At 37.9% G+C, this 17,807-nt stretch overlaps 1 protein-coding gene across 7 annotated transcripts in view; it reads right to left on the bottom strand.

The window, feature by feature from the left end:
• The window catches only part of CDKAL1 (CDK5 regulatory subunit associated protein 1 like 1), a 663,852-nt gene that overhangs the window by 425,138 nt on the left and 220,907 nt on the right, over window positions 1-17,807 (bottom strand). For all 7 annotated transcript variants that reach the window (XM_025443462.3, XM_025443470.3, XM_025443473.3 and 4 more), the window contains one exon: window positions 7,675-7,795. In XM_025443462.3, the coding sequence (XP_025299247.1) occupies window positions 7,675-7,795 (121 nt within the window). The remainder of the gene's footprint in view (window positions 1-7,674; window positions 7,796-17,807) is intronic.

The following is a 17,807-nucleotide window of genomic DNA, read 5'->3' as shown; positions in this document are numbered from 1 at the left end:
AGGTCTGTGAGTCCCTGCTGTGCACCCTTAGCCCCTAGAAAAGATAGTCATGCTGCGATCTAAAAGCATTCCCCAGAATACAGAATAGAAAGAGATCCAAATCCTCCCAATACAGGAGCTGCAATTAATTCTGGGTTTAGAACGGAGTGCTTTTGGATTAGTTCATTTCATATTAGTTACCTGCTGACTTGGGAAATGTTTACCTTTGTATATATCATAATACCTAATACAATACCTGGTAATGTGTAAGCACAGAATAATTGTATTTTCAAATGTATCTAGTTAATAACTATTTCAAGATGCAGTCATTAGAACCAGAAAGATAACAAAATATTATTAGTTGTGATTATATTTCTCTAAAAATAACTCCACTTGTATAAAAATAAATTATCATTCTTTCATTCACTCATTCATATTTAGAGAGCTTCTATGCATCCAGCACTCGGATACAGATGATAAATTCTGGACATCACAGAAAGAAAGTGAAAACATCCAAATTAGCTTTTTTTCACAAAGATATGATGTTACTGGTGGGAAAAAGTAACAGATATTTTTAAAAAATGATAATAAATTCAAGTATGCAATCTGAAAGAAAATTAGATTCCTTCTTAAAGGTTCCCATATACCATCATTTTATGTCTGACAGATGGCAAGTAACAAGAAAAATGAGATAAACCTTAAAAGAGAAAGTATTAGTAAAATATTACAGGGTCAGACAGAATTTTTCTTAGATGTGTTCAGCCCAGGGGAGGATTATCCCTTCAAACTAGGGATAATCTGATAGTAGTACCTAAAAAGCGTTACAATTTCTATCAGAACTGCTAAGCAGTATCCAGCTCTTGGCTTTGGAAGAACAAAAATTGCCAAGAGATTGTCAAAACTGATGACTTTAATAGTGACAGAGAAGGCAAAAATGAGGCACAGATTTTCTTTATGGCCCAATTTCCAACTTTTTACTTTATGTCTTTATACTACCTAGGACCTTCTGTCTCTACTAGGAAAAATAAGGCAATTACACACATGGAGCCCCCTAACAAAAACTTAGCATTCTAACCTCAGTTTACTTCTTCTGTTTATACACATAAACTACTTACTATATGGACTACAGTGCTTGATTGATCCTTTTTTTATTTCTCAGCCATTAGAAAGGATGAATACCTACCATTTACATTGACGTGGATGGAACTGGAGGGTATTATACTGAGTAAAATAAGACAGTCAATCAGAGAAAGACAATTATCATATGGTTTCACTCATATGTGGAATATAAGAAACAGTGCAAGAGATGATAGGGGAAGGTAAGGAAAACTGAATGGGAAGTCATCAGAGGGGGAGAAAAACCATGAGAGACTCTTAGTTCTAGGAAACAAACTGAGGGTTGCTGGAAGGGAGGTGGGTGGAAGGAATGGGGTAATTGAGTAATGGGCATTAAGGAGGACATGTGATGTGAAGAGCACTGGGTATTTTATGCAACTGATAAATCAATGAACACTACATCTGAAACTAATGATATACTATATGTTGGCTAACTGAATTTAAAGAAAAAAAGATCTTTTAAAATTTACATATATATCCACATATATCTACTTCAGAACTATGACCTCACTCTACCAATTTAATGAGAAAAATGAAACACCTCAACATGAATCTTCAAATTTTTATCTTTACCTCAGAAACTAGCTTATTTCTGGCTGGATATTTAATTCAAATCTAACATGTGATGTCACTTCCAGTTTACAGAAAATAAATAGCGTAGAATAACAACTGAACTTCAACACCAATGGGAGGAAGAGAGGGAAGAAGAGCAGTGACAAGTCTTGCTTCACTGACTGAGCCACCCAGGGGCCCGCAGAAACATCTCTCCATTCTCTAGAGACCACTTCTCTTCCTTTACAGTTAAACTCCTCAAAAGAGTAATCTTCTTGGAGGAAAACTTCGTAATTTTGAATCTGGTTTTTCATTTTCCCAGTCTCCAGAAACGGTTCACCTATCCTAGCATTACTTCTCCTGAAGGCATCTAATACAATTGATGGGATGATACACTCTATTCATACACCTTCATCTCTAACTATTCCTCATTCATAGATGACTCTTTCCATTTCCTATGCACAGACATTGATCACTCACCTTCAGTGACCTCAAGCACTCAAGTCTCTCCAACTAAAGCTTCTTTCAGGCCTTGGATTTCCACCCCCAGCCATTCTTTGGAACTTCCAAATTAATGCTTACAAATAATTCCACTGGAGTATGTCAAAGCCCATTTTCTTAATGATGACACAGTTGTAGCATCCTTACTTTTCATTCCCCAAGCTGTCACTTGGGCCCTCATTCCTTCCTGGTGGGGTTGCTATAATGACCTCATCAGTGACCTCCTTATACCTACCTTCCAACACTCACCCATATTACAAGCTGGTACTAGAATAATCTTCTTAATGCCCAACCATGATTATTTCTCACCTATGCTCCAAACTTTAGTGGCTCTCCTTTTCCTTTACTAACTAAATTAAGTGTAATTTCTCACTGTGGGGCAGTTACATTCTTCACACAAAAGATGATTTATCCCAATTCTCCTAACATACACTGGAAATACCATACTACAACCCTGAGAAAATTATCTTCTTCACCAACAACTCATATGGTCCACTCATATGCCTTTGTCCATTGTTTTCTCTACCTACAGTTTTTTCTCATCATACTTATCCTAATCCCTGGAACTAAAACATGCCAAATGGGAAAGCTGCAGATGATACGAAGGTTGCTAAACAGCTACATTAAGATAGAACATCCTGGATTATCCAGGTGGCTCTAATGTAATCACTGAAAAGTGGGAGAGGGAGATTCAGGGTAGGAGGATAAATACAATAGTGCAGGCTTTGAAGATGGAAGAAGGGGACCATAAGCAAGGAATTTGGGTGGCCTTTACGGGCTAAAGAAAGGAAGTAAACAGATTCTCCCCAACAGCCCAAAGAACACAGCCCTGCTTATATCATGATTTTAACACAGCAAGACCTGTATCAGACTTCTGACTTTTAGAACTATAAAATAATAAATTTGGGTACTGTTAAGCCACCCAGTTTGTGGTCATTTGAAACCAAACACACCTCCATACATAATTACCACAATTCTACCTATCTTTCAGGGCTTGTTTCAACCTCTATAATGCAGACTATTCAGCCCCCCTTGAGTTCCCTCTCTGCCAACCATGCTGGATAGACTTCCTTGCTCCTGTGAACCCACAAAAGTATCTGATGGAAGTAATAGGTCAGTCTCGGTCTTAGCCACTCACCAGCTACAGGACAGTGTAAAGTCCCTTAACCTCACTGCACTTTACTTTCTTCATCTATCAAAAAACAATCTGATGAGGCTGTTGTGAGGATTAAACACAGGAAAGAATATACATTTCAAAGTACTGTGTGTGGCACATGGTAAGCACTCAAGCGTTAACCATCATCATGAACTTTATTCTCACCTGTCTTTCAGAGCTACAGCCACATCACTGTCTTATCACCATACCAGACAGACACATGCCTACCCACGCTTCCTCTGCAGGGAATCTCTACCGCACAACAGAGAGTTTAACAGAAGAGTGGCAATCAACCTCAAAAAGTTCACCTCAGAAAACAAGAAGAGCACTGGTAACTGGAACAATGAATCAAGTGTGCCAAAATTTATATACTCACTAGAGCAAATATAAATAAAGAGGAATATATGAATGCCAGAGAGAGGGTTTAGGAGAAAAGACAAATGTTATTTAAGAAATAAAAGGCACCCTCATTATAGACACTGTAATCAAATACATAATTCTCTCAGCTCATCCAGAATCTACCATGACCTGAAAATTCTAACTTCTTCATTGATAAAGCAATCAATATACTTCTTGTACTCCTTTAGAAATGGAACAAAGCAAAACAACTTTGTAGACTCTAATAGTAATTTCAACAATTTACTAAAACATTCAGTAAAACTTGCTGCAAATGAGCCTTTTCCCAAATGGAAATGGAAAATTTGTATGACATTTAAGATGTCCATTTTTAGTTTGAAAGCAATAAAACTTTGTCAAGATTTTGATGAAAAGGATCATTTTTCTCTTGATAGAAATAATTATGGATATACTTCTTTTAAAACATTTGAATGTAGGTTAAAAAGAAAAAAAGGAATGAGCTTCACCAGAGGTAAAAAATAAAATCCAAGTTAAGATGTTAAGAGTGACACCGTGACAAATGCTTATGGGGATGCCCTCACCTGAGAGCAAATGATAAGGCTATAACTGATTCAGGAAAGTGATTAGGACTCAGAGAAGGTTAGAAACTCCAAACTCAATTAGAGAGAGTATGGACTGAATTCTCTTAACATCAAAAGCATATTTGCTAATTTACTTACTAAGGGTTGGTGCTATACGGTAATATGAGAGATGGCAAATATCCAGTGAGCTTTAGAAAGTTTATAGTGTAGGGACGCCTGGGTGGCTCAGTCAGTTAAGTGTCCAACTCTTTGATTTCAGCTCAGGTCATGATCTAAGGGTCACAAGGTCAAGCCCCATGTCGAGTTCCACATGCAGTGGGGAGTAGGCTTGAGGACAGTCTGTCTCCCTCTCCTCTACCCCTCCCCGCCATGGTCACGCTCACATGCGTGCACTCTCTCTAAATAAATTTAATTTTTTTTTAAATAAAAAGTTCATAGTATAGCCTCATTGTAAGAAACACTAAATCCAAAAGAAGGGAGACTCAAAAAAATACATGAAAAATTTTAACTTAATCCCATTTAAAATGGGTACCTAAAGCAAATTTCGTAACGTTTCTTAGGGCAACAAACAATAGTTATGACTTCAAAACAAAACGTGTATTCAACAAATATTTACTACATACTCAATTTCATACTAGATACTGAACTTAGAGATAATAATACAATAATAATTTAAACACTTTCAGAGCCCAAGAAGTTTACAATTTAAAATATAAATTAGGGACACCTGGGTGGCTTAGTCGGTTAAGTACCTGCCTTTGGCTCAGGTCATGATCCCAGGGTCCTGGGATCGAGCTCTGCATCAGGCTCCCTGCTCAGTGGGGAATCTGCTTCTCACTTTGCCTTTCCCCCCTGCTCGTGCTTTTTCTCTCAGATAAATAAATAAAATCTTTTTAAAAAAATAAAATAATAAAATAAAATATAAATTATACAGTCTGAAAGTGCCATAACCTAGATATATAGGGAATGTGGTGGATGCACAATGCAAAGAGAGATGTATTCAGCCCAATCAAGAGAGCACATAACTGCACAGGGAAGGCTTACCAACATGGTGAATAGGGAAAGGGTGAGATGTGCCAGGGACACCTGACAGCATGCACCGGGGCCTGAGGTCAGGAGAGAAGACAACCTTGAGTTTGGGAAGCTCCAGTTGTTCAGTGTGATTGAGCAGGGAGTAACCATATTAGAGGCACAGAGAAACTAGACAAAGTACCTTTGAAGACAAACTGTCAAAAGCAATAGTCAAGAAGTCAGCAAGGGCTGCCAAGTCATCCTGAAGAGACCCAATGGACCTAAATACAAGTGTTTGACAGACCATAAAATCTTAACACACTTAAAGAAATGTATCTCAGCAAAAAAAGGATGAGGGATGATCAATCCTACACTGAAAAAAAGATGGAGGGGAGAGAGAGAGAAAGAGATTCTCAGAAACACTTGACTTTGTTCTCCTGGAGGCATTGTTCAGGAGAAAGCACACTTAGCCAAACTTCAAGTATCACTGTCCAACTGGTAAGGCAATCTGTACTGTGAAGAGAGTTTAGCATAAATCCATTAAACTTTCAAATTATAAAAATCAATGATTCATTCATTCAGTAAGTAAATATTTATTAAATCCCTGCTGTGTACGTTCTTCCATATTCTGAGGATACAGTGGAGGCAAGGGAGTCAAAACTCCCTGCCACCTTGGAGCTTATTACAAGCCAATGACGGGAAAAATGAAAATATAATGAACTCATATAGATTTCAATAATGAGAGGTGTCACAGAAGAAAATAGGCAAACGTGGAGGACAGGGAAAGTAGGGATATGGCACTTTTCAGTAGGAAATCGGGAGTAAAAAGAAAAACTGCAGTGTGTGAAGGAAGGAGGATGGAGATGGAGGGAGAGGCAAACAGCCTTATGCTTGTAATTTGGCTCAGGCTCAAAATATTAGATGCTCCAGTCAATGTGATAACTACACTTCTTGCTGCTATATTCTGATTTAATCACTAGCCTCTGAGCTTGATGAGTATAGGTTTCTGCATCTTCGTCACTGAAGGCCAGATAGTGGTCCAAGACCCATTCAGCAAGGCAAATCAAAGTCACCCTACAGGGCTTTGAGAGAAAAAAACAAACAACTTCTTCAACCTTCCCTGGTCTTTGGTAGTGATAGGAAGGCTTAACCAGAAGGTGATATAAGAGAGAAAGGGTGACCTGTGACTGTTGTCACAGAGCTGCAACTCTGCAGGAGGAAGGGGAGGCTATGCTTAGAGATGGGAAGATGCTGGAGGGAAAAGACAAGCTCATCTGCTCTCCAAAAGGAACAGCATGAAGGAAGCAAAGGACAGAGGAAAACAATTCTAGAAAAGAGGGAAGGATGCTGAAATCAAAAAGCAGGAAAGAGGCACCAGGGTGGCTCCATCAGTTGAGCATCTGACTCTTGATTTTGGCTCAGGTCATCTCAGGGTGGTGAGACTGGGCCCACATTGGGCTCCAAGCTCAGCATGGAGTCTGCTGAAGATTCTCTCCTTTTCCCTCTGCTGCCCCCCATTCATGCTCTCTTTTAAATTAAAAAAAAAGGGGGGGGGGGCAGCAGGATAGCTTAAGTTTTATTAGTGGAGGGACTACCATGATTTAAAGAACAGAATGGGGGATCCCTGGGTGGTTCAGTGGTTCAGCGCCTGCCTTTGGCCCAGGGCGTGATCCTGGAGTCCTGGGATCGAGTCCCAAGTCAGGCTCCCGGCATGGAGCCTGCTTCTCCCTCTGCCTGTGTCTTTGCCTCTCTCTCTCTATGTCTATCATGAATGAATAAATAAATTCTTAAAAACAACAACTACAGAAGGCCTTGGCCTCATCAGACTTTCAAGTTACACTAATATTGACGACAAATTCCATATATGCAAATAAAACTCAGGATGAGTGAGCACACAAAGCATCATTGTAAGAGACAGGAACTTCAGACCTAGATGTGAAATTTAAGAGCGTTTACTATTCAGCTATGATGCTTATTTTTAGTTCAAAGCTCATAAGGGCAATATTTTAAGACATGTGTTTCAGATAGTCAGTAATCAAAATATGGTTAATATCTTGGGCATTATTTACAATAACCCTATTGAAAAAAACAGATGATGGGTATGCTAACCATTCCAACAACAAAACACCCTTTTAAAAAATATATTAACCCAAGGGCATGGCTGGAAAATGAAATCTATGTTTACTACCAAAAAGACGTCAGAATAATATTAATCAAAGACCTAAAGGCCTGCTGCAAATATACATGTAATTTGCACGCAGGGAACATTTAATAGGGGACTGTCTTCACGTGGTTTTGAGCTTTTTGATTTTTCTCTCCCATGGAAATGTTCAGCTGCTTTACTGTGTCACATGTCCAGGGGGAAAGCCTGAATTCATGGATACATTGAATAGTGGATGCATGAGTCTGAGAGACACTTACCCAGTATTGACGGAAATGATTTCTATCAGTGGATTTTTCCTAATCTTTGGCAGATCCAACCGTGCTCCACCCAGCCGCTTCCCATTAGCCTTTTTCTGACCCAGCAGCCTCACGGAATGACCTTCAAATAAAGCACATAAATATACTTTAGCATTGGCCACAGAACATCACTTTCATTCACTGCTCTCAACAAACGTGTTCATATTTTCACTTACCTCCTTCTTTGAGGAAACAAACAACAACAACTCTCTCTCTCTCTCTCTCTATATATATATATATATATATATACATATATACATATATACATATATACATATATACATATATACATATAAAAGAGAGGATGTGATCGTTCACCTAAGAAAACTGTCAAAGGGCAAAGCAGCTGCATGTGCGTCCTGCAGTCAAAAGTGCTGTGCTTATATTATTCGCACATTTCTACTGCATAGATGACAGCAACAGAAACATCCTCAGAATGTCATTCCGTAAGGTATACATGCTCTCGAGCATTGACCAGGTATGTACATGAAGCAGAAAGGTTTTACATGGGCACTGGCCCTGCCAGGCAACTCACTGCTGGGGGATTAAAAAAAAGGAAAAAAAGCTGAAGCAGATTATCTGCTCAAAGCAAACAGCAAATCAAAGAAATAAAGAATTACAAAGCTGAGATAAAATAACACTTTAGGGTCAGATTTTTTAAAACAAAAGTTTTTGAACTTATTTTTTAAAGACATTACAAAAGAAAATCAGACTATTTCTAAGAGTCACAAAAATATTTATAATTTTGAAATTTTGGATTAATTGCAGTTGTAGAAAATATGGAACAACAGTACTAAGACTTCTTATTCCCTTGAGATTCTCCAATTATTATTTTTTCCATGTTTACATGGTCTTTTTCTCATTACATACATAGCATTTTTTTTTTTATAATTTTACCAAGGTATATCCTGTAAGATTCACTCATTGTGAATATACAACTTAATGATTTTAAATAAAGACAGTTATACAGTCATTACAAAAACCTGGTTTTAGAACATATGCATTACCCCCAAAATTCCCTTAAGTTTATGTATAGTGCACCCTTGCTCCCATTCCAAAATAGATCACATTCTGATTGGTTGACCAGCTGGTGGATGCTTGGATTGTTTCCAATTAATATCTATTAGAATAATGCTTCTATGAATATCCACATACAAGTCTTCATGTGGACATAAAATTTTATTTCTCTTGGATAAACTCCTAGGAATAATTGCTAGGTCCTGTGGTCAATTTATATATAACTTTATCAGAAACAACTATTTTCTAAAGTGGTGGTACCATTTTATATCTTACCAGCAATGTGTGAAGGCTTAAGTTTCCCCACATTGTCAATGAAGACCTCATGCTGTAACTTTTTTGATAGCAGCACTTCTGGTGAGAAGTAATATATGATTGTGGTTTGAATGAATATGCATTTTTCCATAATGATTATGATGTGGACACGTTTCCATGTGTTTATTAGCCAACTACAGGTCTTATTTGGCAAAATATGGTGATGGCTCATTTTTATGTGTCACCTTGACTAAGCTACAGGGTCCCCAGACATTAACCAAACGTTCTCTCTCGAGTGTTTCTGTAATGATGTTTCTGGTCTTAACTGATATCTGAGTCAGAAGACTGAGTAAAGCAGATTAACACTAATGGGCCTTATCCAATCAAAGACCCAAATAGAACAAAAAAAGGCTAAGAGGGAACCACTGCTGCCTGGCTGGAGCTAGGTCATTGCTCTTTTCCAGCCTTCAGATTCTGACAGAAAGAGAGGCTCTTCATGAATCTTGTTGCTGCCCAATCACAGACTAAAAATATACCATCAGCTCTACTGATTCTCAGGCTTTTGGACTTGGACTGGACCTACACATCAGCTCTATTGGGTCTTTATTTTATTTTAAAATTGTATTTGTTACTTAGGAGAGGGAGAGAGGGAAGGGGGAGACAGAGAGGTAGAGAGAGAGTGAGAGAATGAATGAGTCAGAGGAGGGGCAAGGGACCTTCCACTAAGCAGGGACCCCAACACGGGACTCAATCCCAGGACCCTGAGATCATGACCGGAGCCGAAGGAAGACACTTGACTGAAGAGCCACCCAGGGGCCCCTCTCTTAGATCTTTAGCTTGTGGACTACAGTCTCGGGAATTCTTAATCTCTATAACGTCTCCATAATGGTATGAGCCAATTCCTTATCATATATTTCTTTTCAACACACATACCGTACTGGTTGTTTCTCTAGACAATCCTCAGTCATATAAATGTCTACTCCAGAAGTTTGCCAATATTTTAATTGGACTAACTGTCATAGAGTTATAAGAATTCTGTATTCTGCCTTCAAAACCTTTTTCAGGGATCCCTGGGTGGCTCAGTGGTTTAGCGCCTGCCTTCCACCCAGGGCGTGATCCTGGAGTCCCGGGATCGAGTCCCACATCGGGCTCCCTGCATGGAGCCTGCTTCTCCCTCTGCCTGTGTCTCTGCCTCCCTCTCTCTCTCTCTTCTTTCTCTCTCTCTCTCTCTCTGTGTGCCTCTCATGAATAAATAAAATCTTTCAAAAAAATCCTTATTAAACAAAAAAAAAAAAAGAATTGTCTCAAAACCTTTTTCAGGTATGTGATTTGTAAATATTTCTTCTCTGGCTGCAGCTTAGTTTCACTTTCATGACAATATCTTTTAAAGAGTAAACTTTTTCAATTTAATAAAGTGCACGTTCTCAAATTTTTCTTTTATAACTCACGCTTTTGCTATTCTAGCTAAGGACTTTTTTGCCTAGCCCAAGAGCACAGAGATTTCTTCCATATTTTCTTCTCGAAGTCTTACTGTTTCAGGTCTTATCTTTAGGTCTAGGACCCACTTTGTTACTTTTTGTGTATAAGGGTCTAAGTTCATTTTTTGCATAGGGATATTCAATTGTCCATGTGCCATTTCTTTTCCCTCCTTCTTTTGTACTATTGTTGTCAAACATGTTAACATACGGCTGTATAAACCCCCAAAACAGAGTGCCATAATTATTGTTTTTGCATAGTTGTGGTTTTGGGGTTTTTTTGGGTGGGGCACTGGGAGGTTCTAGAAGAAGGGCCAGAAGGAGAGAATCTTAAGCAGGCTCCACACAGAGCCTGACAGCAGGCTCGATCCCACAACCCCAAGATCATGATCTGAGCTGAAATCAAGAATCAGATGTTTGACTGAGCCACCCAGGCATCCTACACCTATATAGTTTTTGAAAAGAGGAAAAACATACATTTACAGAGGACTTTATATTTACCCACATATTTAACCATTTCTAACACTCATTCCCTCCTGAGAATTCAACTTAGCACTTGATACTACCTCTTTTCTGCCTGAAGGACTTTCTTTACCCTTTCTTGCAAAGGAAATCTGCTAGCAACAGATTCTTGCTTACTTGGGAGAATATTTTGCTTAATTTGTGAAAGATACCTTTGCTGGATACAGAATTATTAGCTGGCAGGTTTTTTTCTTTGAGCACTGAATACAGTTGATCCTTGAATACTGCAGAGGTGAGCAGTACCACACCCCATCCAGGTGAAAATCCACATACAACTTTTGACTCCCCAAAAACTGAACTCCTAATAGCTTATGCTGTTTACTGATAACACAGTTGATGTACAAATAGTTTATATGTCTTATGTATTATATATTTTGTACAATAAAATAAGCTAAAGAAAATGTTAAGAAAAGTACGAGGAAAACTGTATTGTAAACAAATGCATGTAGAAGCGGGCCACACAGTTCAAACACCATGTCGTTCAGAGGTCAGCTCTGTCACATTCCACTACCTTTGAACTCTGCTGCTTCTGATGAGAAGTCAGTTATCAATTTTAATGTTGCTCCCCTTGTATATAATGTGTCATTTCTTTCTGATGCTTTCCAGATTTTCTCTCAGTGTAGACCTCTGTGATTTTCATACATGCAATTCATGTGGCTTTTTGGCTCCATAAAGTTTTGTTTTGTTTTAATCAAGTTTGGGAAGTTTTCACATAGAATTGTTTTTTTTTAAAAAACTGGAGGGAGGGAATCACTTTTTCTATCGTTTTCTGTGGCTCCCTGACACACACGGTGTGTTGAATGCCGTCCCACAGGTCTCTGAGTCCCTGATGACTTTTCTTATTATTCAGGTTGGATCATTTCTATTGATCCATCCTCAAAATTACTGATTTTTTTTTCTCTTGCCATCTTAAACCTGAAATTGAGCCCTTTGAATATTTCATTTCAGTTACTGTACTTTTCAACTATAGATTTCCCATTGGCTCTTTATAATTTCTATCTTTTTGTGATTCTGTATTCAAGTCACTATCATCACCCTTTCCTTAAAGGCTTTTAACATGATATTTAGTACTTGGGGGTTTTTGCTAACTCCAACATTTTTGGCCAAAGACAATCTCTATTGACTGGTTTGACGTTTTTTTTTCCCTTGTATGTGGGTATATTTGGTTTTCTTTGCATCATATAATATGTTGTTCAGTTCAGAACACTATAGGTAATATATTGTAGCAACTCTCAATTCAGATTTCCCCCCACCAGGGATTATTGTTGTTTGTTTAGGAGCTTACCTGGACTAAATCTATAAAGTCTATATCTCTACAATGAAAGGTTGTGGACGTCCCTTCTTAGCTTTCTAGCTGCTCCCAACAACACCAAGCATTACTTCCAATGGGTCAAATCTGTATCTGCATAGCTTTTTATTAAGGAAAGACTGTCACAAATTTGTTCAAACACCACAAACCAGTAAGATTTCAATATTCTGATGGAACTGTGTATGAACCAGTAAGGTTACTCAAAGTTAGGGCTACTTTCAAGTCTGCCCCACCTTCTCAGGATGTGCACACAGGCTCCAGCAGGCAGGTGAGTGTGGGTGGCCTAGGCCCACTCCAGTCTCTGCTGTGCACAAGCACCAATCAACTATTCTTGTTCTATGGAGACTCAACAAGCATCCTATCACTGCATCACATCCTGGAAGTCTCTGTTAAATCTCCAGCTGGTCCACCTGTCCACTCTTCATGCCAGACAGTCCCACAGTTTCAAACAGGTAGAAACACATACCCTCCCTATCACTCACCATCAAAATCTCCACCTTGATGGACAGTTCTTCAAATCAAAGGTGCTGTCCCACAAAGCCCCCAGTTTTCACAGCCTGCTCAGGTCTGATTGAACAACCTTGCCCACAGAGCTGTCTAAAGAAAATGGGAGTAGTAGCCCCAGGTGCAAATGCCATAGCTTCACACTGCTCTTACCCAAAGTTCCGTTATTTTCAAGAATAAACACTTCTCAGTTTGCTGAATACTTTTAGTCAATCTTCAGGGTGCTGGGATTGTTTGTTGTTGACTGTCCACCTTTACTGTTGCTCATGAGGAGATCTGCTGACCTACTCACACAATCATCTCATAAGCAAATCAAAGCCATCTTTTTTAAAGCAATTATTTAAAGTAACTTAACATACATAATTAGTACAGGCGTAAGATTCTAAGGCAATTATATACATGTTTCATCACCCTTCATTTCAAAAAGATATATCGCTTCCATGTCTCTGGTATAGTCAGCTTCTTATGACCAGAAGTAATAAAACCATCAGTCATAGCATTTTTTGCACTAATCAACTTTAATAAGAAACATTAAGTCCTTCATTCATTCTGAAAATTCTTGCTCTGCTATAAAAACATAGCCAGTCAAGCAAGCATTTGGCAAACCAGATTTCACAGATTTTCAAGATAAGTTCAACTCTTCAATCAAAAGTCCAGTTAATGAAGAGGTGAGCAAGACTGGCTCACTAACATAATAGTTCTCTGAGAGATACCAAAAGTTCAATAATGACTATGCACAGGCATGGTATCTTCACACTAGCATGAGACAAATTTCATTATATCCTGCTGAGATTTCAGTAATATGCAGCCTGCACTAATAACATTTGATAAATTATTCATCTTCACTATCTACATGCAAATAAAGGAACATATCTCTGCCTGATGATATAATGAGTTATTTTCCAATCCAATGATTCATTAAAGAGCAAGAGAACTAACAATAGTGTTTTTTTTTTAATTGAAAAATATAGTACACTGAAGACAAAGTAAGAAATAACATAAAAGTCCCTCATTATATCTGGCCAAAGATGAAAAGAAGAAAATTCAACCACAGAGTAATTTTTTTTAATGGACTAGAGGAATGAAACTTTTATTTATTATAAACCAGCTCTTTTTTTAAGAATCCTTTTGTAAACAGAGCTGCTGTTTCAAATTAATTCCTTAAATGTACAGACCACAGAATAAAAACATATACTGCAAATCATTACCTAAGTCTATATGCATTTATCAATACTGGAACCATCTAAAACAAACTGAAATTTGACAGGCTAACGAATGAAACTGAAGGTGTTGTCTTTGGGAAGAAAAGGAGAGGAAACAAGGACTCTGGAATAGGGAAACATGCTCAGGGAATAAAGATGTGAAAAGTAAAACAAAAAAAAAAAAAGGAAATTTTTGGAGCAATTTGTGCTGCAAATGAAATTGCCATACTTACAAAGGGACCATGGAGCAAGGAACACAATTACACACTCACACATTTGATCCCTTCTGGCCACTGATGCCTCACACTGTGATGGGGAAAACATGCAGCTCAATGAATACTGATTTATTTTGTGACTACTGTGAATTTCATCACCCTTCGTGGCCAGATTGAAGAGAATGGGAGGAAAAACAAATCAGGACAACAGAGTCTGAAAGAAAAATGGAGTGAAAATACCAGTTTTGACATCATTTCAATCACATGGAGCAAGAAATTAAAGGAGGAAGTATTAATAGGAACAGATGGGAATAATGATGCTCAGTGTGACCAGATCAACTGATAATAACAGGAGACCACTGAGGAGACAGTGATAAAGATGTGAAGTGATTATAGCAGAGATAAGCAATTTTCATATAAAGATTTCAAAAAAGCAGATTGTTTTTATATGCAGAATGGAACGCACTCAAATGTAGTATTTCTGAGATCTTCTATCTTTTCTATTTTAAATGTAAATGTACATTTCATCTCCTATAAATAATGGTCAAATGTGTCTCAGTGGGTTTATTAACGATTTTTAATAAACATCTCCCTAAGTTGTTACTTACCAATGTCACATAAAATTCAGCCCTGTTAAAACTAAATTTAATTTTAAGCCTGAGGCTTTCAGCAGCTATTTTTCAATCAGCTACAAAACCTTGATTCTGTGCTGGTTTTTACATTTGATCCAATCCACTAAAGAATGTTACTAAACCATTTTATGAGCTGAAATTATTATTTATTAACAAAATTTTGAACCAGAAGCTAATTTTTAAAGTATAATCCACTATTACATGCACATTTGTAAATTCATAATACTGAAAAAAAAAACTATCAGAAAACAAAACAGGCATGTTTTGTACAATAACTGCACTATTGGTTGAATCAATATTCAGTGCTGTTTATGGATCTTCGAGAACAAAATATCTTTTCCAAATCCAACAGTGCTAAGTGTTGAGAACATTATAAAAATCAAGGGGAAACATTCCACCCATGTCTACTAGAAAGACAGTCTGTCAACATGTCAGGAAGGCAATTACAATGGTCATTCACAAACAGAAAAGAGTCAACCTCTGGAATATAAGCAGATATGTTAATTGAGTGATAGAAACAGGATTACCTACAAAATATGTATCTATTAATTAAATTATGTTTCGATTCACAAAACCAAGCTTCCCTCCTTTGGTTCTCAGAGCTAAAGTGGGTTGTACAAATTAGCTTTAGAATATCATTATACATCACAGAAGCACCAGTGATCTGGTAACTTGGATTCCTGTTGTTTATTTTCCCCTCTTTAATTTTTTCTGTGCTTCTGAAGGTTCTTTAAACAGTCTTTCCTTCAATACTTTATTCATCTCATCTAATTTCAAAGGCCACTGTTTCCTTAATATGTGACAACCCACCCTCCATCACCACCAGAGAGGTCTCATGCCAAGTTTTCCTGATATCTTACTAACTGCTTTCACTGCACACAAATTCAGTCTTATTAGCTACACATTCAACAGAATGTATGTGTTGTTCACCTGTGTTGTGTGTTCACCTGTGTGAACCCCAAGCTCTGGGTCAGACTACTGGAAAACTTCCTAGTAAAACAACTCAACAAGATACAAGGGGCAGAGGGTAGCAGAAGATTGGCAGAAATTTCAAGAATGAACGAAAGAACATAAAGTTACTCCCAATGCCAAAATTCTCATGTAAATAAATGTAGTCACATTGATCTGAATATTAGCTGCGACTATTAGAAAGGAATGCTCAGTTTAACCTGTTCTTCTACAAAATGTTTGGAGTTACTACGTGACATATACTTCACAGGCACTTTTAACTGTTTGGGAAGGAAAACAAAAATTTGGCCAAAAGGGTGTCTCTGACTCGCTTAATCAGGTATCATTCCTCATATGCAGGCACCTCTCAAGCAAGAAAGAATTCTCTGATAGTCACACTCAGTTGTGACCTTCCCTTGAAATGATTTCATTTTAGAAGAGGAAAGCTTTGTAAAACTAGGAAGTTGGATTAAGTGGAAAGAGCAGCTTTGCCCCAAGTCTAAACTGGAAAACTTTATATGAAGGACCAGAACAGACTCAAACACACAAAATCATTATCGTTCAAGCACACATTTCAGCTTTTAAGATTTCAAACGAGTATGAAAGCTTTAAATGTTAACTAGAACAATGACACCTAGGAAAAGATATGAAAATAAGGAAAAAACATTAAGACTCAACTGCTCAAAGGGACAGAATCAGAAGTGTGCATCCCAGTGTAGGTGGAGAGAGCCCTACTAAATAAGGTGCTTACATTACCAACACGTATTTCCAGAGGTGAACAGAGTGTAAGGGAAGCCAACACCTTACCTAATGAGCAGCGGGGCTGAAGAGGAGGCTAAGATAAGGTCATGATATAAAGTTTAAACCCCTAGCAGGTTGAGGATTATTTAATATCAAAACTCTTTTTGCACACAGAAAGAGTACCTGTGCTGTAATTATAATGACGTGAAATTTAGTATGATCCCAAACTACAGAAGACAGAAAGATGAAAGCATTCACTGCAGTGGAACATTTTTTTAAGACAGCATTTTCTTCCATGTGCGCAGCACTGCTGGCGCAACTGATAATGACAGTTAGTTTAAGGTCATCACATTAAACAAAAAACACAACAAAATAATCCACATAAGCAAAATGTCTTATTACCCTAATGGAGACACCTTCCGGGGGCAAATGACCAGAAGCAATTTTATGTTTAATTACATATTTTACAAGCAGATGCACCTTTTATGACAGCGGGAGATCTGTGTGGCGCCAATTTATTTTTTCAAATGTAAATCAATGTACATCGAAACACTGAAGAGTTAGAGACAGTCTCACATCAATAACTACACATTAGGAAGACCCTTAAAATAACTCCTTAGGTCACTTGCTGTCTTGCCAAAATAGGCTCCTCTGAATTATAAATTTCCTATATAGCTCCAAAAATTTAGTTATTACAGCAATAAAGCTATGTCTGCTTCAGTTTTGGTATGCAAAGCATCCATGGCAGCAACACAGAATGTAATCACTCATGCTCAAACCTACATTCAGAAAATTACTTCACTGGGTGACGAAAGCAGAAACAACAGACCTCACAGTACTGTCATTCAGGTAGCTAGGAGACAAGAACAGCAAAAGTAGACATAAGGAACTTGTAAGCCACAAGCTCCTTATGAACTTTCACAAACTGAACTTTCAAAAACCGAAGTTCAAATTCCCACTTTCAATACAAATGAAACTCTCAAGTTTGTTCCTGTTAATTATTCAACTCAAGCCCAATGAAGTGTCACAGAAGAGACACAGGAAGCAGAGAAAGTTGGAGATGTGTCCCATCTATGGACCTTGAAACATACCTTGTCTGTACTTCATCTCTCATCGTGAGCTGAACATGCCTGTACTGTGGCAGTTGATATGGGAGGAAGGTAGGAAACGGGGCACCTGGGGCTAACTTGCTCTTTAAATTCACACTCTTAGTCCTCAACCCCTCATGATAAGTCTTATCATTGTCTCTCTATAAAATGACAATGGGCTAAATA

Source organism: Canis lupus, chromosome 35, assembly GCF_003254725.2.
Source record: "Canis lupus dingo isolate Sandy chromosome 35, ASM325472v2, whole genome shotgun sequence".
NCBI lineage: Eukaryota > Metazoa > Chordata > Mammalia > Carnivora > Canidae > Canis > Canis lupus.
The sequence above is the reverse complement of the archived record's forward strand: the minus strand, read 5'-3'. Positions and strand labels throughout refer to the sequence as shown.